Source organism: Petaurus breviceps, unplaced genomic scaffold, assembly GCF_028583685.1.
Source record: "Petaurus breviceps papuanus isolate PSGF00001 unplaced genomic scaffold, PetGlider_PUasm1.0 172, whole genome shotgun sequence".
Lineage (NCBI taxonomy): Eukaryota > Metazoa > Chordata > Mammalia > Diprotodontia > Petauridae > Petaurus > Petaurus breviceps.
The window spans coordinates 2,486,787-2,509,404 of NW_027185755.1; the positions used below are offsets into that span (position 1 = coordinate 2,486,787).

At 41.3% G+C, this 22,618-nt stretch overlaps 1 protein-coding gene and 1 long non-coding RNA gene across 2 annotated transcripts in view; one reads left to right on the forward strand and one right to left on the reverse strand.

Moving 5' to 3' along the window:
• The window catches only part of LOC138157388 (uncharacterized), a 38,769-nt gene extending 23,683 nt beyond the window's left edge, over positions 1–15,086 (reverse strand). The window contains exon 1 of the long non-coding RNA XR_011167384.1: positions 14,551–15,086. This is a non-coding gene — a long non-coding RNA (uncharacterized lncRNA). The remainder of the gene's footprint in view (positions 1–14,550) is intronic.
• Positions 15,087–15,771: 685 nt separating this feature from the next.
• ASF1B (anti-silencing function 1B histone chaperone) lies at positions 15,772–22,484 on the forward strand. Its single transcript, XM_069082927.1, has 4 exons — positions 15,772–16,058; positions 20,314–20,429; positions 20,526–20,702; positions 21,217–22,484. The coding sequence occupies exons 1-4, from the start codon at positions 15,818–15,820 to the stop codon at positions 21,421–21,423; spliced, it is 741 nt and encodes a 246-aa protein (XP_068939028.1). The 5' UTR covers positions 15,772–15,817; the 3' UTR covers positions 21,424–22,484.
• The last annotated feature ends 134 nt before the right edge of the window (positions 22,485–22,618 follow it).

A 22,618-nucleotide genomic window follows, 5' to 3' on the forward strand; every position in this document is an offset into this window, starting at 1 on the left:
CCATTTTGAGTTGCTTTCCTTTAACAAAGCAGATCCAAGAACCTGTGGTAGCTGCAAACCCTGAGGATGCTTGGGGTGCTTGCTGCTACACCTATGGAACACACTTATCAGTGTGCTTATCTGGGAAAGACAGAACAGATGGAATAAGTTGGAGCCAGAATTGAGTAAGGGAAGAAGAATAGGCAAAATCACCTTCAGGAAATGGTATGACTTCCCAAACTTCTCACAGAAATGAAGGCTCATTTTTGAAATATCAATATTCTACTGACAGTGTTACATGGCTTCCAGAAATGCAATACAACAGCTGCCAAACATTTACAAATAATTGCATTTACAACCAGAGGGCAAAGCAGAGGCACATGGCAGGTATGAGGTGTCTGCAACATTTAACAAATGAAGAACAGGAGTAAAAGATGTCATCAGTGAAATGGGGGGGGGGGAAGAGAATGAGCTGATAACATGGTCAAGACAAGGTGCATATCAACCAGTCAACAAATATTTATTAAGCACTTACTATGTGCTTGGCACTATGCTAAATGTCGAGGATACAAGGAATGGTAAAATCAATTCCTGCCCTTAAGGAACATTATATTCTGGGGGGGGGGGGGACATGAAAATGTGCATATATAATACACATAAGCACACCACACACACATAGGGCAAATTGGATGTAATCTCAGAGGAAATCACTGGCATTAAAGGGAACCAGAAAAGATCTCTTAAAGATGGTAGGATTTGAAATGAAACTTGAAAGAATTTAATCAGTAGAAATAAGGGAAAAAAGCATTGAAGGTATGGAATAGAACAGTTATAGGAATTTATCTGACAGAAGATAGAGTCCAGAAAAAAAGCCACCTTTATATATGAATGAGAGACCTTCCTTATAGGAAGAGAGACTTTAAGGAAGCATTTTGTTCTAATGAGTCAAATATTTTTTATTATAATCAGTAAACAATGAGCATAGTTTGGATTCTTGTATTTTCTATAGCTTCTAGGTATTTGTGTGATGGTAAAGATGTGGACTATTTTGTACATACAAACACATATATGCACATACACATATATACATAAAAGATGTGAAGACAGAATCAACAGGGGCTTGTCAATAGATTGTATATGTAGGGAAAGAGGAGACGGTGAATGAGAATGAGGAATCAAGGATGATACCTAGAATGTAAACCTGGGTGACAGAGAATAGTAACATCCTCAATAGTAATAGGCAAGTTCTGAAGAAGGGAGGATGGGGGGCATGGTGAGAATGATACCAATTTTGTACACGTTGAGTTTAAGTGTCTCTATGATGAACAGTTCTAGATATCCAATAGACAGTTGGAGATGTGAGACTGGAAGTCAGGAGAGAGGTTAAGGCTCTATAAATAGATCTGAGAACCAGAAGCATAGAAACTAATCCACTGGGATCCTTATGATATCAGAAGAAATCAAGGAAGAACCCCAGTGAACTGGGGGGGGGGGGATTCTTTTGGTAAATGGATAGGACACGGACAAGGATGATATCGAATTGGCAGGCACAGATTGATTGTCACATGCATGGATGAGAGGAATGTCCAAATGGATGCAATCACCAATCCTTTCAGTATCTGAGTATTTGAGTTCTTACTCTGACCTCCTATTTCAGGTATAATACAAGTTACACAACAGAAACCTACCACAAAATCAAGAAGATTCCTAATTGGTTAAGAGTGAGCTTGGGATTATATTGGGACCAATGACCTCACACCAGAGTAGCTAGGTAGGCTAGTATCAATTCCCCACTGGCATTTTAAGTTCAGAGACATAATTCTTTTCTAGGACTTGAGAGGAGAGTGACAAAGATCATCATGGAGGTCCCAATATGGAGAAGATCACTAGTCTAACTAAGTCTTAGGATTCTAGCTAGATGAAACAGTTTAGAAGTTTAAGTGTCACTTAATCTAGTACTATACTCTTCTTATTCCTTCACCTGAAGTCTTCCAGTGAAGGACAAATGACTGTTTCTTTGAGAATGTTGTCTAAGGATTTTTGAGAAAAGGTTATTAGGGATTGGGTGTGACAGATCTCTGAATCCAGGAAGTCAAGTAAGATCAAGGACTAAGAAAGGAGACATATTCATTTGAGTTGGGGGGGGGGGGAGGTAGGAGGAAGGGGGAAGGGTATTCAGATATAATGGAAAATTTAACAAACATCACAAAAAAGTGAAAGTCCTAGGCCAAAGGCAAAGTCTTCCCTTGGATCCGTTCCAAAAAATAACTGGAATCCCCAGGAAGCTGACCGAAATCCACAATGCTTAAAGGCCCAGAACTATATCTTTTAGAGTCACATTTACCAGTTTTCAATGTTTCATAGGCTGATAGTTACCAAAGTGCTTCCTTCCCTATCATTTATGACAACTGCTGTCCAATACCATCCTGTCACGTGTGAGAGTTGATAAGGAGTCACTACCCCCATCCATTTCACAAAGAGAACAATGTTAACATCCAAGTATCTCCTTTCTAGATGGCTACTGACCACTTCACACCTCTTAGGCAAAGAGTAAGCTATCCTTAGATGAGTGCACTACCCTGAGATGGAAGAATATGGTTCAGCCTAAAGGAAAGGTCTCAAGTATAGAACCCCAAAACAGAGTAAGTCTCAGGTATCAGGGTATCCCCATTTATCTCCCCAAGATTTTGCACCCTTAGGAGAATCCTCTCTCTGCCCTAAACACCTGGAGCTAGGAGGCACCTCAGTCAAATTCTATTCTTCCTTCTCCCTTATTTCCAAGATACAATCAATTACCAAAGCCTAGCATTCTTGTCTCTTTACTCTCTCATTCATCCTCTCATTTCTACTCCCACTGCAAAAGGCTATGCTTAAGGTTTTCATTACCTCATAACTACTAATAGCCTACAGGATTGAAAAATGACAAATGTTGGAGCAGGTGTGGAAAAGTTGGGACACTAATTCACTTTTGATGGAACTGTGAGCTGATTCAACCATTTTGGAGAGCAATCTGGAATTAAGCCCAAAGAGTTACAAAATTATGTGGACCCTTTGACCCAGCAATACCACAGTTAGATCTGTTTCCAAAGTAATCATGGAAAAATAAAAAGAACTTATATGTTCTAAAATATTTATAGCAGGGGCGGCTAGGTGGCGCAGTGAATAGAGCACCGACCCTGGAGTCAGGAGGACCTGAGTTCAAATCCGGCTTCAGACACTTAACACACAAAACTAGCCGTGTGACCTTGGGCAAGTCACTTAACCCCAACTGCCCTCCAAAAGGCAAAAAAAAAAATATATATATATATATATATATATATATATATATATAGCAGCTTTCTTTGTAGGGACAAAGAATGGAAAATTGAGGGGATTCACATCAATTGGGGAATGGCTAAACAAGTTGTGGTATGATTGTGATGTAATAAACACAGTGCTAGAAGAAATAATGAGCTGGTTGATTTTAGAAAAACATGGAAAGATTTGCATGAAATAGAGTGAAATGAGCAGAACCAAGAGAACACTGTATATAGCAATAGCAATATTGCTCAAAGAACAACTGGGAATGACTAAGCTATTTTGAGTATTATAAATAATGCAAATCAGCTACAAAGGACCCATGAAGGAAGATGCTTCAGAGAAAGAACTGATAAATAGAAGTATGTATAGTATGGTTTTACATATATAAATATACACATACACATATACATATCCATATCTGTGTCTAACTGTGGCCTTCTCTAATTCGAGGTAGGAAAGGAGGGAGAAAAAAAATTAAAAGTATACAACAGAGAACAAAAGAAAACTCGGAAAGAAGCACAGAAAAGCAGGGGAGCTTATTATACAGTTAAAAAAAAGTAAACTGTGAAATGGAGATTTATGGTTACTGACTGAATCCTCTTTTTGTTTTGTGCTATGTACATGGAAAGTTTTTTGTATGTTTTTGTATTTAAGTACTAAATGAATTTTTAAAAATTTTAATAACCTGTAGGGTTTAGACCTTCTTGTCTACAGGTTTTTTCTTCTCTCTTCATTCACAACCAAAACAATCTTTACAATAAACAGATGTGGCCATGTCACTCTCCTACCTAAAAATCTTTTGTGAACTCTGGTAGATGACATGTGGTCAAGAGTGAAGTATTCTGATTTTTGAGGTAATGGGAACATCTCCAGCACATTCACATTGGGAGATTTATAGGACAACATGGCCAAGCATCACATAGGATGTGAAAGAATGAATGGGTTACAGTCTGCACTGGAGGACAAAGTATTCCCCACTGCCATTAATGAGACCATGACTCTATCAAAGAATCAAAGCAAAGGAAAACTGTACCTGTTTTATATTTTCTTTTTTTTTCTCACAGTAAGATGAAGGAAAGCTATATAGCAAGTGATTGGTAATAGGGAGAAACAAATAGTCATGGAGTGGGGTCAAAAGAGATATTCTATATTATTTTGGCCCAAATGGGCCAAATTAGACCTGGGAACTCTAAATAGAAGAGTTTAGGAAGTTTGAATACCACTTAGTCTGGGTTTAAGTAGATTTTTTTTGTGTGCTTTTTTGAAGGAAAGAAGGCAGGGAAATTGGGGTTAAGTGACTTGCCCAAGGTTACACGGCTAGTAAGTGTTAAGTGTCTGAGGCCACATTTGAACTCAGATCCTCCTGACTCCAGGGCCAGTGGTCTATTCTGCACCACCCAGCCCCTTAAGTAGATTCTTTTATGTAAATTTCTAATTATCTTGTCCTGGTATAGCAATCCTAAATCTGTATATTCCCTTTTCCTTTTCTTAACCTGACTACCAAATTATGCAGATCACAAGAGTCTTTACCAGGGCATGTTTGCAAAGGAAAAGGGAAGTATGCTGGAAACAGGCACCAGGGTTGGAAGGAGGGAAAACTGTCTATGTGGATGCCCCAGAATGGTGCCTAAGTAGGATAGAGGCTCCATTTATAAGTGCCTGACTCTTTTCCACCCTGCCTTCATGCAAAAGTCCTCTCCTGGGTAGTCAGGCCCCACCCCTCATCTCTGAAAGAAAGAGAAATGAGGAGAAGAGAACATACCTAAAAAGCACTGAATTTAGAAACAGAGGTTTGAATCTGGGGTCTAACATTAGCTATGTAGCTTAAAACAAGGCATTTCCCCTCTTGAGGCCTCAATTTAATCATCTGTAAAATGGAGTTGGATTACATGATCTCTAAAGTCTCCTCTGGCTCTAAATTCCATGAGCCAATGAAGGGAAAAGAAGTAATTAGGGCAAAGGTATGGCAGTTCTCTGAGCCTGGGGAAGGAAGCAGGTTCAGAGACCAAGAAAGGTCAGAGGACATGGTAATTCAACTGAAAGGTTCAGTGGGTAGGATAGTTTTAGAAAATGATGAAATGTGAAAACTCTAGTCCAAAGGTGAGGTGTCCTTGACTGATTCCAAAAGGAACTAACACCACAGGAAACAGACATGTAGCCACAATACCTAAGAAGGGTCTAAGGCTAAATTCTTTTCATAGAGCCATGGGATTGGATTTGGGCTATGGGATGAAAGGTCCCTAGCCAAGGGCCTTCTCTAAGACGGTCAGGACAATTCTCTGCTGCATATAAAGTTAATTTTCTCCTCTTCCTCTGCTTTCCCTAAATATTATCAGAAACTTGATAAGGCTAGGTCTGGCTAGTTTCTTCCTCCTAATTTTTATAATTTCTGGCTCTGCTGAGAACCTGAGGAATAAATATCCATCTAATTGCTGCAATTTCCTGGCTGGGTCTTAAACAACTCATTGCCTGTCCCTACTAAGATTTCTAACCTCTTTCAAATGTAACCTGTTACTAAGGCCTTATGTCTTCTTACACTCCATCAAGAAAGTTCACTATGTTCTGGACCTCAGTCTGACTGTACCATAGTGATTTCTGAGGATCCACACTGAATAATCAAGGAAAGGACCTCAAGAAACCTTCTAGAGCAGGGGTGTGGAACCTATGACCTTGAGGTCACATGTGGCCCTTTAGGTCCTCAAACTCAGCCCTTTGACTGAATCCAAACCGGTCAAAAGGCCACACTTGAGGACCTAGAGGGTCATATGTGGTCTCAAGGCCACAGTCTCCCTATCTCTGCTCTAGTCAGAAGCAGAACCAAGATGGCAGAGTAGCAGAAATCACTTCAACAAACTCACTCCAATTCTCCTCCAAACACATCTAGAAAATGCAACATACCAAATCTGGATGGAGAAACCCAAGAAAAAATTAAAGTAAGCCATTTTCCAGCCCAGGTAGGTATAGGTAGACAGACACAGAAGTCTGTAGTCTCTTGGGACAGGGTCTGGCCAAGAGCATACCACCACGCCCCAGCACCCAGGGAGAGACTATGCACCAGAACAACAGGAGGTCCCAGACCCATACTAGGGCAGCATGATGGGTACAGGGGTCAAATGGCAATTTTGTCACCTCTTACCCAGATCCAGGGTGGACTGACCTGTGCTTAGGGGTGGCATTTCCCCAGTAAGGAACAATGGAAAGCCCAGGGCTGCATACTGAAATAGAAACAAGTTCAGAAGCAAATAGCAACTATGTGGCTGGATCCCAGGAGTAGAGCAGAATCTCAGTTCCAGTTTCTATAGAAGTCTAAAACCTGCAGAGGAATGAGGGCAGGAATCCCAGACCAAAGGGAAACCTGAAGTTCAGTCACTCTGAACCAGCAAAGCTTCCTAGATGTCTGATAGTAGCTGTGTCTACAGAGGCAGTTTACTTGTTGCTCAGATACAAGAGCAGGTCAAAAATTTGCAGGGGGAGGGGGGGGTGGTGGCTATCAATCAGATTTTGCTTTGGACAGGACTACATTGGGAGCACTGAAACTTTAACAGTTCCCAGCCTAGACTATCCCTGATAGGATAACACAACACTTAATAATACCCCCCAAAAGAGCAGCAATAGGACCAGCTCAGAACTTCCCTCCAGAAGGATGAAGAGCCCAACCTTAATTAACACACCAAGTCTAAAGTCAGAAAGCCAGCTGGAAGAATGAGTAAACAAAAACAGAATCCCACCATAAAAACCTATCACAGTAATAGGGATACTCCAGACACAAACCCAGAAGATACTTATGCTAAAACATCTAAAAGCCAAGCCTCAAAAACAAAAAAAAAAACAAAAACAAACAGTGTGGGCATAGATTCAATTAGAATTCCTAGAAGAGATGAATCAAGAGTTTTTAAAGAGTTTAAAAATTTTTTTATTAATGAAATGAGAGCATTAGAAGGGAAAAAATGGAAAAGAAATAAGAACAAAGAAAGAATCAGAAAGGTAATTAACAACTTGGTATAAGAAGTACAAAACCATGCCTAAGCAATAAATTTTCTGAAAATTAGAATGGGTCAAAACAGAAACAAATGACTCATTAGATAACAAATTAAACAACTGAAAACATAGAAGAAAATGTAAGGTATTTCATAGCAGAAACCACTGAGCTAGAAAATAGATTAAGAAGAAAAGTCACTAGACTAACTGAATGCCATCGACAAGAAAAAAAAAAGAGCCTAGACATAAAATGTCAAGAAATCTTACAACTGCCCAAACTCTCTTAGTATTAGAGGGCAAAATGGAAACAAAGAATTTATTGGTTACCTCCTAAAGAAACCTCCAACTGAAAATTACCAGTAACATTATAACCAAACTCCAGAGCTTCCAGGTCAAAGAAAAAACACTTTCAACCAGCCAGAAAGAGTTCGAGTAACATGTGATTTGCAACTGTGACTATAAAGGAGCAGAGATTGGAATATAACATTCCAGAAAGCAAAAGATACAGGTGTAACTTGTCCAGAAAAACCAAGTATAATCCTACAGGGGAAAAAAATGAATATTTAATGGAATAAAAGGCTTTAAAGTATTCCTGATGAAAAGCCCAAAGCTGTGTAGAGAATGTGAAGTTCAAACACAGGAGTAAAGAGAAACATAGAAAGGTAAACACAAATAAACAACCAGAAGAGTCTACACAAGGATAAACTGCTTAATTCAAATATGGGGAGATGATGTGTGTGTGTGTGTGTGTGTGTGTGTGTGTGTGTGTGTGTGTCCCTTATCAACCCTATCATCATCAAAGGACATAGGAGTCTAATTAGCAAAAGGCCTGGGAGTGGTTCTGTTACATTGTGATGATCTTAAGAAAAGAAAGAAAAGAGGCAAGTGGGAAAGAGGGAAAGGATGGTTAAGGTTAATTATCTTACATAATTAGAGTGTGACAGTAGATAAATATTCAAACAAAAATAAGGGAAGGAGAGTCAATGGCTAATATTTGAAGTTCCCTTTCATCTGAACTGGCTAAAGGAGAAAACACACACACACACACACACACACACACAGAATTGGGTACAGAAATACATTTCATACAACAAAGAAATAGAAGAGAAAAAGTAAAAGGGGAGATTAGAGGGTAGATTAAGAGAACAATCCTAAATAAAAATAAACTCTTAAAAAGATGTACAAAAATATTTCTAGCTAAAAAAAATACTTAGAACTCATTTTGAGGTGACGAAGAAAGGGAATCTGTGTATCCATAAACTGGGGAATGGCTGGTCAAGTTACAGTATAAAAATGTAATATAATACTATGTAAGAAATTATAATGAGGGGCGGCCAGGTGGCTGAGTGAGTAAGAGCTCCGGCCCCCCAGTTGGGAGACCTGGGATCAGTTCCTGGTTCGGATACTTAACACCCACACACAATAACTGGCAGTGTAACCTTGAGCAAGTTACTTAACCCCAATTGCTTAGGGGCGACCAGGTGGCCCAGTGAGTAAGAGTGCCGGCCCCAGCGTTCGGAAACCTGGGATCGGATCCAGCTTCAGATACTCGGAACCCACACAAAAATAACTGGCCGTGTAACCCTAAGCAAGTTACTTAACCCCGATTGCTTTAAAAAAAAAAAGAAATTATAATGAGGTGGCTTCAGAGCAACCTGGGAAGCGTTATATGAACTGATGCAGAATGAAATAAAAAGACCACTTTGTACCAGGTCAATAATATGGTAAAAAAATTTTAATTAGGTACACTTATTAATGATCGACCATGATTGCAGAGTACTAATGATGAAACATGCTACCTACCTGATAGATGAAGGACTCAGAGTGCAAAATGAGATGTTTTTTCAGATACTGTCAATGTAAAGATTTGTTTTGCTTGATTATACATGTTTATAACAGGTATTTTATTGTTCTTGTTATTTTGTTGTTGTTGTCAATTGGGGAGTGGGAGAAAGCAGGCAGATTTTTGCAGATTTAAAAAAATACATGTGTAACTTTAAAATTAAGAAAAAGAAACTTTCTAGTCCAAGAGTTTTTAAACCAGGGTCTGGTTTTGTTTTGTTTTTAATATTTTGGTAAGTATATTTCAACATAATTGGTTTGCTTCATAATTTTATACATTATATTTACAAACATTATTCTGAGATAAGGGCCATGGGTCACACCAGAATTCTGGAATAGACCTGACTCAGGCCAGGCCCCTGGTAGTATAGGTTGTTGTTGATCTTGGATCAAAATGAGACACTTGTAGGTCATTCAACAATAGGTCATTATTTAGTTATACACAGCGGAAGGAGATTCAACAAAGATGGGCATTGAGAACACCTCAAGTTATTCAGCTGAACAAAGCTCCCTTATCTGATTTGCCTATTATGATTCCCCAGTCAAGCATCATAGATGGCACCTGGAGCTACCTCCTCTCCTCCCCCTGCTGTTTTGTACCTACATGACAAGGAATTGATGTCAACAACTGAAACCTTTAGTTCTTTGAACCAACCAAGTTGTGAGAATAGCCTCAATATATCTTTTGAGGAAAACTAGTCTAATTTGCATTGGGACAGGGTTTAAGATATTGCATGTACCACAACCAGTCTTCCAAAAACTTCCATGACACAAAAATGATTAAGGACCCCAACTCTTAATCCAACTCCCTCATTTTATGGATAGGGGAAATGAGGACCAGAGAAGTCAAGAGACATGCCTCAGGTCATATATTCAGTTAGCAAATTAGATAGAAGAAAGCAGTAAGATGTAGTGAGAAAAGCCCTGGCCACTGGAGTCAGAAAATGTCAGTTCTATTCATGGCTCTGACACTTCCTAGCTATGTCACTGTGGGCAAGTTGTTCCCCCTTTTCTGAACTTATTTCTTATCTGAAAAACAGAGATAATAATATTTGTACTACCCATCTCATAAGAGTTGCAAGAACAGTCAGTCAATAAACATTTCTTAACATCTACTATGTGCCAGGCACTTTGCTAAGCACTTGGGATACAAAAAGAAGCAGAAAGTGAGTCCCTCCCCTCAAGAAACTTACAATCTAATGGGGGAGACAACATGCAAGTAAATATGTATAAACAAGCTATATACATGGATAAAGGAAATAATTTATAGGTTTTTAAGTATTTATAAATAGGAAACAATTTAAAGAGAGAAGGCACAAGAATTAAGAAGGGTTGTAAAAGGTTTTCTGTAGAAAATGAGATTTTAGTAGGAACTTAAAGGAAGCCAAGGAAGTCAATAAGCAGAAATGAGGAGGGAGAACATTCCAGGCATGAGGGACAGCCTGACAAAATGCCTGAGAAATGGAGTGTTGCTTGTGGAATAACCAGGAGGCCAGTGTCACTGGAACAAAATATACATGGTGGTTATTAAGATTAAGAAGACTGGAAAGGTAGGAGGGAAGAGGTGGATTATTAAGGGCTTTGAATGCCAGAGTATTCTGTCTTTGATTCTGAGGTTAATACGGAGTCACTGGAGTTTGTTGAATAGGGATATGATATGGTCGGAACAGCACTCTAGGAAAATCACTGTGGAGACTGAATAAAGAATAGATTGGAGTGAGGAGAGACTTAAGGTGGGCAGATCTACCATCAGGCTACTGCAATAGTCAACGTATGAGGCCTGCACCAGTATGATGATAGTGTGAGAGGAGAGAATGAGGCATGTAAGAGATGTTAGGAAGGCAAAATCGACATGCCTTGCTATCAGATTGAATATGGGACTAGGGGTGTGGAGATAGTGAGGAATCGAGGATGACTCTTAGGTTGCTAGCCTGGGGGACTGGTGGTGCCCTCAACAGTAATAGGAAATAGGGGCGGCCAGGTGGCTCAGCGAGTAAGAGCACCGGCTCCAGTGTCGGGATGACCTGGATCAAATCCGGGCTCAGATACTCAGCACCACACCCAGAAATAACTGGCCGTGTAACCTTGAGCAAGTTACTTAACCCCGATTGCTTTAAAAAAAAAAAACAGTAATAGGAAATGAGGGGGGGCAAGATTGAGGGGAGAAGAAAACGAGTTCAGTTTTGAATATGTTGTATTTAAGATGTCTACTAGACAGCCAGTTATGAGATATTTAAAAGACAGTTGGAAGTACAAAATTAGAGATCAGCAGAGAGGCTGGAGCAGGATAGGCAGATTTGAGAATCATTAGCAAACAGATGCTAATTATATATATGGGAATTGAGGAGATTACCAAGTGAAGAATATACAGGGAGAAGAGAGACCAGGGTAGAAACCTCTGGGACACCTACAAGTAGAGGACATGATCTGGATAAGGATCCAGCAAAGACTGAGGAGTGGTCTGATAGGTAGGAGAACCAAGAGATAGTGGTGTCCTGAAAACCTAGAAAGAAGAGAATATCAAGAAAAAGAGTGAACAGTTGTGCCAAAGTCTGCAGAGAGGTCAGAAAGAATGGGGATTGAAAAAAGTTATTAAATATGGTAATTAGAAGATTGGTGTGAATTGGACAGAGGAATGATAGGGTTGGAAGCCAGATTATAAGGGGTTAAGAAGAAAGTGAGAGGAGAGAACTTGGAGGTATCTATTGCAGGCAGTCTTTTCATAGAATGAAAGTAGGGATGGAAGGATCAAGTAAGTTTTTTGAGGATGGGAGAGATATGGGCATGTTTTCAGGCAGAAAAGAAGTAGCCAATAGGGAGAGACTGATAAAACAACTCTGAGGTATCACCTCACACCTATCAGAAATGACAAATGCTAGAGGGGATGAGGGAAAAATAGGTACACTAATGAACTGTTGGTGGAGTATTCAACTGGTCCAATCATTCTGGAGAATTTAGACCCAAAGGGCTATAAAACAGTGCAAACCTTTTTACCCAGCAATAATATCCCAAAGAGATTAAAGGAAAAGGACCTATGTGCACAAAAAATTTATAGCAGTTTTTTGTGACAGCAAAGAATTAGAAACTGAGGGGATGTGCATCAATTGGGGAACGGCTGAACAAATTGTAGTATAAGATTGTAATGGAATACTATTGTGCTATAGGAAATAATGAAGGGGGTGGTTACAGAAAAATATGGTAAGACCTATATGAACTGATGCAAAGTGAAGTGAGAACAGGGAAATCATTGTGCAATGTAACAGCAATGTTGTAATGATGATCATCTGTGAAAGACTTGGCTACTCTGATCAATACAATGATCTAAGACAATTATAAAAGATTCATGATTTTAAAATGCTATCCACCTCCAGAGAGAGAAATAATGAAGTATAATTAAAGTACAATTTTCTCTTTATTTTTATTGTTTTTCAAAAAATATAGTTAATATGGAAGTAGATTTTGCAATATAAAAATTTTTAATTAAAAAAAAAAAGATAAATGATTGAGTGGGGACCACAGAGGTGGTTATCTATTGAAGAAGAAGGAGTGGAATAGGATCACTTGTTCAGGTAGAGGGGCTGGTCTTGGTAAGGAGTACGGCCACCTCTTAGGATCTGACAGGTGAAGGAGATAGTGGCAGAAGTACCCAAATGATGGGAGGTGAGGAAAAGAGAAGAAACTCAGGGAAAATGGTCTCAATTTTTTTCTGTAAAATACAGGGCAAGGATCTCAATTGAGAGGGGAGGGAAAGAAGGAGCCATGGAATGTTTGAGGAGGGATGAAAAGCTTTGGAAGAGACACTGTGGAGAGTGGGATAATGAGTTGATAAAGGAGGTACAGAAAGATTATCTAGCAGCAGTGAGGGCTCAGTTGAGGTTGTATAACAGAAATTTGTAGTAGACAATAGTTGTGTAATTATATAACTTAGTGATTTATAAAGTTTAAATTTCTTTAAAATTGTAAGCAATTATTATCCCAATTCTACCACTTATTTATGTGTCAAGATATATGCCCTCTCAGGCCCCCATTATCCATATCTATAAAATGAGGGGTTTGGAACATCAGATCTTTCCAACTGAGTTATCTTCTTCCTTTCAAATATTTCTAGAGTACTCAAAACCTTCCTTTGCCCTATTACATTCTACTTTGCATCACATTTTCTATTCTATCCTATCCTCACTTCCAAGTAGACCATAAGTTCTTTGAAGGCAGAGGCAGATTTTTTAATATATATTTTTAAATGTATTTTTAGTTTTCAACATTCACTTTTATAAGATTTTGAGTTATATATTTTCTCCCTCTCCTCCCCTCCCCTCCCCAAGACAGTGTGCAATTTGATATAGGCTAAACATGTACAATCATATTAAATATATTCCCACATTAGTCACAGTGTAAAGAATTAGAACCAAAGGGAAAAACTGAGAGAGAGAGAGAGAGAGAGAGAGAGAGAGAGAGAGAGAGAGAGAGAGAGAGAGAGAATAGTATGCTTCTACCTCCATTCAGATTCCATAGTCTTTCTCTGGATGTGGATAGTATTTTCCATCATGAGATAGACTGATATTTTTAAACTTGTATGCCACTATAGTGCTTACACATTCTTCAATACTTAAAATATTTTTCATCTTTGAATTCCTTTCAGGTACCTTTCATATGCTAGGTCAAGTTAGCTGATATCTGTATATTGCTTTAAAGTTAGAAGAGTGCTTTACAAACATTATCACTTGAGACATTCCTTCATGCAATAACTTATTAAGCACAACTGTCCTGTGAGGAAGTGAGGTAAGTACTATGAGTATTATTACTGCATTTTACAGATGAGGAAAAGTGAGGATCTAAGGTGTTAACTGATATATGCCCACTGTCTCACAGCTTGTATCAGAGACAGGATTAGAACTAAATTCTTACTGACTCAGTCTATACTATTCCATCCATTCAACAAGTATCTACCAAGGTACCTGCTATGCATCAGATCCTGTACTAAATTTTCACTCTTTTGGGGAGACAATTCATACACGAATAAAAACAAAATAGACACAAAACACACACACACACACACACACACACACACAGATTGGCCTCATCCCAGAGATGGCACCTAAGTTGAGCCTTCAAGGAAACTAAAGTACATAAAAGATGGAAGTGAGGGGGGAAAGCATTCCAAGTTTAGGGGGCAACCTGTTGTAAAGTCACATTGAGGGGAGAAAATCCCATTTTAATCTGTGTGGTGGATGCACTGGAGAGGGGAGAGACTCGAGCCTGGGAGACCAGTTGGGAGGCTACAGTAGGAGTTCAGGCAAGATGGGTGAAGAGCTTCCCAACTAGGGTAGTGGCCTTGCCAAGCAGACGGCGGGAGAGATGCTACAGAGACAGATTCCAGAACGGAGATTTGGCCTATGATTGACCACAAAAAGGAAGAGAGACCGACTCATGGGAGATTCCACGGTTTCTCACCTGAGTGGCTGGGAAAATGTCGGTGCCGTCCACAAGAGATTCCAAGGGAAAGTTACAAGAGATGTTTTGCACGTGCTGAGTTGGAGATACCTACAAGGCATCTGTTGCATATGTTAAATGGGCAACAGGCCTAGAATTCGGTGAAATCTCTCTTGGGATGTGGCAAAAAGAGCTAGGCTCCAATGGCTGCTACTGCCATTTGCTTCCCTCGTGATGCAATGGGCAATAAGGCCGAACTGGGAGACGGAGGGCCTGTACTACGATCCAGGCTCCGTCACTGACTGCCTGTGTGACCTTGGGATAGTCACACTCTTGGGGCCTCGGCTGTAAATACAAGGGGTGGGACTAAATGACCTCTAAGGTCTTTGCGGCTCTAGACACCGCAACCCTGCGAGGCTTCCGTGGGCCGAGCCCGGCTTGCGCTACGGGGTGGTTTGGAAGTGGAGCAAAGACCACAGCAGTCTGCAGGAACAGGAGATTCTCCCTGGAGAGCGCAGATGATTCGGCCGCTCCGCCCAAATGCCCACTACGCTCACTAGGGGCGGAGAACGTCAGCCGCAACCGAAGGCGGGACCTGAGTGTAACCGCCGCTTCAGCACACTACGGGTTCACTTTCAGCCTGCTCCCGCCCCCCAAGATCGGCTTGACCAATCCCCTTCGGGCACAACTCTCTTTCTCCTCCCCCCTCTGTCAATCACTACGGAAACTCGCAGAGCCTGTGCCGCAGTGTTCCGCTAGCGCCTCGCGCCCCCACTCGGCAGTTAGCAGCTCTGTTCCTCTCCTCCGCCCCCTCCGTACCCTGAAGGTAAAAAAGAGCTCAAGCGGAAGGAAAAAAGAGGCGGGGCCGAGCGCGCTTCCCAAAGGCCGTCCCCCCAACGCCAATTGGTCCCAAGGATCCCCGCGCTCACTCTGCACTTTGCCACAAGGAGGCCACTGCTCAGGCGGAGGCGCCGGGGATTGGCTGGCAACTAGAAGAGAGAGCGGTCACGCTGGGGCGCCAAAAAAGGGATGATGCTTGCCTTAACGCACCTCCCCCCCCCCACCTCCGGCCACCTCACAATCCAATCCGCGCAGAATCGGGCGCGCGCGTGCCGGCGAGGGAGCACAGCCGATTGGCTGGAAAGGAATTTAACGCGCTTCGACGGGCGACCGTGTATTGGCCCCTAGAAGCTCGCGCCGAGGAAAGCGTTGGAGCGGATTGGCCGGGGAGCGGAGCCGGCTATTTGAAGGGGGCGCGGGGCGGGTGGAGTGGGGGAGGGGAGGGGGAATGCCGCCTCAGTCTGGTGTGGAAACCGCGCGGAGGGGACGCGAGAGGAAGAGCGGTGGCGGCGGCAGCTGGGGCAGCGGCGGCGGCGGCTGCTGCTTGGAAGGTGCCCTTCATTCCTGCCCCCGCGAGGCCATGGCCAAAGTTTCGGTTCTGAACGTGTCGGTGCTGGAGAATCCGAGCCCTTTCCACAGCCCCTTCCAGTTCGAGATCAGCTTCGAGTGCAGCGAGGCCTTGGCCGACGGTGAGTCCCGGCCCTCCCCTCCCCCCTCACAGGATCTCCCAGTCTCTCCCCGCGCGTTCCTGACGGAGGGTGCTCCTTTATGTTGACTCCCACGATAAGGTTCCCTCCCCGCCCCCGTGGGATCCTAAAGCTTCCGCATAATACCGACGCGTACATTAACAAAGTGCTCGGTTCTCTTAATCTAGTGGAACACAAAAGCTGTGAGGTCAGGGGGGCGTCTCACTTGATATTTGGGTCCCCGACACCCGACCTGGGTGGTCGGCGCTTAGTTCAATGTTTGTTGGCAGATCCTTAGCCTGTGTAACCCTAGGCAAGGCATTTTAACCCTTCTGAGCCTTAGATTTCTCCTCTAATACTAAGCTCTTTGCAAACTTTAAAATGAGCAATAGAAAAGTGAGCCCTTGGGGCCACTGAGGTCTGGAGATAGTATTACTTTTACAAAGGATTTTGTATCAGCAGCCCCCTGAAGTAAGCTGGATATCTACCCCTCTACAGTGCCTGACCTTTCCTTCTAGATAGTGATTCCTCACTTCTCCAGTGCTGGGCAATTCTTTAATCTTTCCTGCCCTCTACTTTTCTAGAGCTGCATGAATTAGCATGGAGCCCTTCCCTGTATCCGGGGGCTAGCTGTTACCTGGCCTGTTGCTAAAGGCCATTCCTACTGCTCTGCTACTAAAGTAGTAGACGGTTCCATGAGTTGGGGGTCTATTATTAGAATAGCAGTAATATTTAAACATTTCACTTATATAGTGCTTTAAAAGTTTACAAAGAACATTACATACATATCTCCAAAAATGTGCTTTTAAGAGAGGGAGCTGTGTGGTTTGAGGAAGTATTTAAACAATCTTGGTAGTTTGTAACCTTGTATCCCCCTCTTGAAAGTACTTTTAAAGATGGTCTCATTCAACTATAGAACATAAAAGGCAAAACCTTTTTCATTTCCTAGATGAGAAGGCTGAGACACAAAGTAAAGTTCTCTCCTTTGAGAAAAGGTGCTCCACATATCCTACTAACAAAATGGGCGGTTATTCAGTGAATCTCAATGAACTAGGAACAGATTGAAACACTCAACTTCCATTGTACTCTTACTAGACTATCCCTTTGCCTGTAGGGATAGTAGAAAAGACTTTAATAAGGCAGGATATAGAAAGATAGAGAATTTAAAATCCAACTGTTTTAGCCATTAGCAGCATCATCTTTGCCACTTCAAGGGCCATAATGCTATTCATATAAGCCTTAACCTTTATTATGGTGAAGACCTTAAAAGATGCTGTTTGGAATCAATAGTTTGAAGAGACTAAAAGTCTTATTTAACTTGAAGAAAGTCACATGGTTAAGTAGAAGAGTAATTACTAGAATTTGGGTCTCCCAGCTCCTGATTCAGTGTTCTTCATTCTTGTCACATTCCTGAAGAAGGAACAATATTACCATCCTTCCCTTTTAAAGGTATGGCATAAAACTTATGGTTAAGGAAGCCTGATTTCTAGCCTGAGAATTGGAAGTCAATGATTCCATACCTGAATCTGTTAGTGACTTGATCACCTGGAAAATTCATGTTTTCCTTTTGGAAAACACCTTTTTCTTGCCTTTTGCACAGAATTATTGAAGCTAAAGAGAGGGCCTGCTACTCCTTAAAGGTGATAAAGAAATCACAGTTTTTCAGTTCTAAGATCCAAGAAGCCATGTAATAAACTCCCTCTGTTAGCTGATCCTCTTCTTTACCCCTCACTCAACCTCATCAACATTCCATAAGCAGCTCATTTTAGAAATTGGGCTTTATTCTTTGGTCCAAGATTCTTTTGAAAAGGCAATAATTATAGTTCAGCAAGTTATAGAACCCAGGTGTTCTGAAATAGATCTGATACTCCTAAAGTTTAACTGTTTTACTGGATCTAACTTGATTCATAAATTGAGACTGCTACCTCAAGCCACAGGTTCTTAACCTGGGTCCATGAACTTGGGTTTTTGTCTTTAATTTTGATGACTATTTCAATAAAACCAGTTTCCTTTATGATACTATGCATTTTATGTATTTTCAAACATTACTCTGAGGTGTCCATGACACAAAAAATTAAGAACCTCTGCTCTAGTCTCCAGTTAAATTGAAAAGGTAGAAAAGCAAGTAGTTGCTGTAGAAACAAAGGACTTGGTGTTCTAGAAGAACTTTAGCAAGAAATTCTCCAGGATGCATTTACCTAAGATCAGAAGCTCCTTTCTTAAAAGGATACTCTACCAAGGATGTTGTCCCAAAGTAATCACATTCTGTGAAATCATGGCTTCTGAAAATTTTCCCGGGCATCTTGAGCCTAGGGTTGTAACTTTAAGGCATCTAAAATGATTTCAAGTTTAGCTGCCAAATCCCTCTGCATTGCTATAACTTTGCCCTGGATGTACTTGGAACTCAAGATAGTTGCTTTGGTTGGCATTATCGTTCACAGGAGATAACTGACCTATACAACAGTTGTGGTTCATTTCTCTTGAATGTACTTGTTTCACTGGGTGAAAGGAGGCACTATTAGTATATATCAGAGAACTGGGGTTTAAGTGTAAAGCCTGTGAGCCCTGCTTCTTAACCATGTTGGCCTCAAGTTCTTCTTGATTCTCCATAAGTGGGTATGATAAAATTCTTATTGCCTAGATTTAAATGATTTGGGAACTTGCTAAAACTTGGGGCAGCCTTATCTCCCTCCTTTTTCTGACAGAATCTTATGCTAGTCCTGAGCCAGTAATCCTGGCCCAGTTGTCAAAGGATCTGCTCTGTGGCACTGATCCTCTTTTCAGAAGAGGATGTTACCTTCCCTTCCCTGCTACTCTGTGATGTAGCTGGCAGGGCCCTAAATGACCCCAGGTTCCTGTTATTTGCTTACCAGCTTTGATGTTGGGTCTTAATTCAGCCTTGATCATCCCATTCATCCTTATAAGCTCCTGAAAGGCAGATACTTTATAGAGAAGAACCTAAAACAGATTTTCTCAGGGTTACTCAGAAAGCTGGGATTTAATAGATTGGATCATAGACTTGGATGTGTAAGGGAAAACCAACTAATCTACCTCTGTTTCTCCCCTCCCCTCCTCCCCCTTTTTAACATAATGAAAAGGAAGCCTAGAGAGGTTGTAACTTGTGCAAGGCCATACAACAAGTAAAACAACCAGGTTTCAGTCCCAGGTCTCCTGATCCCAAATCCAGCTCACTTTCCAATGTATTACAGGAGGTATTTAATCTGTTAAATTCTGGGGTCACTTGCTAATATTTAGACTATATATCTCTATACTTAGAATGAAAAGTGGTATCTATCTTAACATCTCTTACATCCATTTCCTGTCTCCACTTGAATAGCTACCACCCTCTTTCAGATCCTCCTCACTTCTTTCCTGGACCATTGAAATAGCCTTCTAGGGCCAGCTAGGTGTTCAGATGGATGCAGTGCCGGGCCTGGAGTCAAGAGTTCAAAATAGGTCTCACTGACTGTCACTGTAACCCTGGGCAAGTCACTTAACCCCAGTTATCTTTAAAAAAAAAAATCAAAATAGCCTCCTAATTGCTATCTTTGCCTCTAGTCTCTCTCTACTATGGTCCATCCTAAACACAGTTACCAAAGTGATATTCTTTGAAGATCAAGTCTATTTACCCCTCTATTGTAAGCTCCAGGAGTTCTTTACTATTTTTAGGATCAAATGGGAACTCTTTTATTGGGCATCTAAAGCTTTGCACAACCTTGCCCCTTCCTATCTTGCCAGTCTTCGTATATGAATTATCTTAGAGGCAGCAAGGCAGCACAGTAGGTAAAGTTTTGGATCTGGAGTTAGGAAGACCTGAGATTGAGTACTGCCTCAGTTTCCTTAGTAAAATGGGATAATAGTATCCCAGAATTGTTGTGAGAATCAAATGATATGTGTATAAAGTGCTGTGCAAACTGTAAAGCAATGTATAAATGCTAGATCTTATTTTTAACATACATGCATAGTCAAACTCTACCATCCAGCATTGCTAGCCTACATTGTTGTCTCTTTCCACCTCTGCCTCTGGAAAATCCAAGTGCTACCTTTTGCATAGGGTTTTTCCTGATATTCCCTCAGCACCTAGTGCCTTCCCTTTCAAGGTTATTTTCTGGTTTTTTTTTAATATGTCTTCACTTGTCTCAATACCTGGCACGTTTGGGCACTGGATAAATGTTTGATTGATTGATTAATGTCAGAAGACATCTCCCTGCCTTTCTGCTTTCATAAGCCATTTTGACATTTCTCTATTCCTTTTCAGACCTAGAATGGAAAATCATTTATGTGGGTTCAGCAGAGAGTGAGGAGTTTGACCAGATACTAGACTCGGTACTGGTTGGGCCAGTCCCAGCAGGGCGCCACATGTTTGTCTTTCAGGTAAAAGCTTAGGAATTAGTAGCACTAAACTCTGAGAAACTTCCCCTTTTTACCCCCAAAGCATGCTGAAGCATAGAATCTGTTTTGTTCTCTCAGGCAGATGCCCCTAATGCCTCCCTAATCCCAGAAACTGATGCAGTGGGTGTAACTGTGGTCCTTATAACCTGCACCTACCATGGGCAGGAGTTCATCCGAGTTGGCTACTATGTCAACAATGAATATACCAACCCTGAGCTTCGGGAGAACCCACCCCTGAAACCAGACTTCACTCAGGTAAGTTGGTTTTCTAACTCAGAGGGGCCTGGTTCCTTCTGTCCCAGCAGTTCAGAACAGTAGAATAATAGAATCATCTAATGTCCATCCTGAAAGGTATTTTAAAGATCATGTTATCCAACCTGTCAATTAAGTGGCTTAAAGGTATGAGTTTCTTACCATAGCACATCAGTTATTCAGGCCCTAGCCACATGCCTAACCTTTTCACCAGAGCAAGTGAAGGAACATCCCAGTAGGATCTTGGCTTACTGTGCAGAGTTATTAGTAACAAGAATTCCCCTTTCTAGACTCCCTAGCATTGAACAGAAGGTGTGGTAGAGTTGAGCTGACATGAGGTAGAGTTTGGAGGAAGAAGGAAAAGTATCAGTCTGATCCTGGTCACTGTGCTATTTTCAAGTTCATTATCCCTGGGTTTGTCTTCTGAGGGGAGGGGGAGATGAGGCATGGGGAAAATAGCAACAAAGGCAGGTCTCTGCTGTAGAATCTTTGATAAGGCTCTCTTTTTCTGTCCTAGCTCCAGCGAAACATCTTGGCTTCTAATCCCCGAGTAACTCGATTCCATATCAACTGGGACAGTACCACAGACAAATTGGAGGATATTGAAAACCAAGACCCTCTCTTAAACATGGGGCTACCTCTGAGTTGTCCCCCAACTAAAGGATTAGATCTTCCAGACTGTGCCCCCAGCATCATTCCTGAAAACTCCATGGATTGCATCTAACTGAAAATGAGAGCTAAGCAGTATGATGGACCTGTATTTCTGCCAAATGAATGGTTTTGTTCTGCCTTTTGGAAAATTTCTGGGGCAAGCCTGAAAGACTTGGGTTGGGGCTTTAAGCTAGAGCTATAAGCCAGTTAAACTGGTCCTTATGGGAAGAAAAACTTGTCATTGGTCTGTCCATTGTTCAACACAGAGACTATTTACCTGTGTTCTTACAGATTTGCAGAACAAATGGTACGTTAACTCTTATTCATGAATTTTGCCTTCTCTCCTGACCTTTTGGGGTACTATGGCTCTGCAGAGATAATTCGGTCTGTGGGTGGGTTTTTCTTGTTTTGGGTTGCTTATGGGCTTCCTGACCTATAACTGGAGATCTCTGTCCCCAATCCTCCTTATATTGTTTCTTCTTAGTTTCTTCACGTTCCTAACCACCTTTAATCAGTGATTTGCCCTGACTTTCTGGACTTACTCTTTAATAATCTTGGTAGGATTTCGGCTTCCAAAGTTTTGATGGTATGCTGATTGCCACTCTTAACCTAGCTGGAGTTTTATTCCTGCCTCCATCTTGCCAACTCCTGGAAAGACCCATTCCCTCAGGTGCCAAGAATGGGGTTTTGAGGGACTATTTAAAGATAAGGCCATCCTCTTCCTATCATTGGTGGCAACTCAACTCAAACATGACTCATTCCTCACAGCTCTTGGCCAGTTCAGAGGATTTGATCAAGAACTAACCAACTGATTTTCTCTGGACAAGAGTAACTGAAGCATACTCACTGTAAACCACACCCCTTAACTAGGAATTAATGCCAAAAAGCTGCACTTAACCTCTTCTGGGGCCATATGATCCTTCAGACTATGGGAGGGTAGGATAGTTTTTGTGCTTTGGAGACAAAGGAAAAGAGGACCTGTGTGCATCCTCTAGAAGCATCCTCTAGCCCTCAGTTCTTTTTCTCTGATCTGTCCTTTGTCCCTGTGGCTTTTGTTGCATATGAAATTTGTATATTAAAGGTTTTATATTAAAAGTTATGGTTACTGGAGAAATAAAAAGCACTTAGGCTGGACTATAGTGGTTTTTTTTCCCCTCACTTTAGCCTCAGAACATCAACCGATCCTTTTGAAAAACTGGTGCTGAATTTTTGGAGATGAGAAAGAATGTTGTGGAGAGAAATAAAGGATTTACTTTTCACCCCTCCTT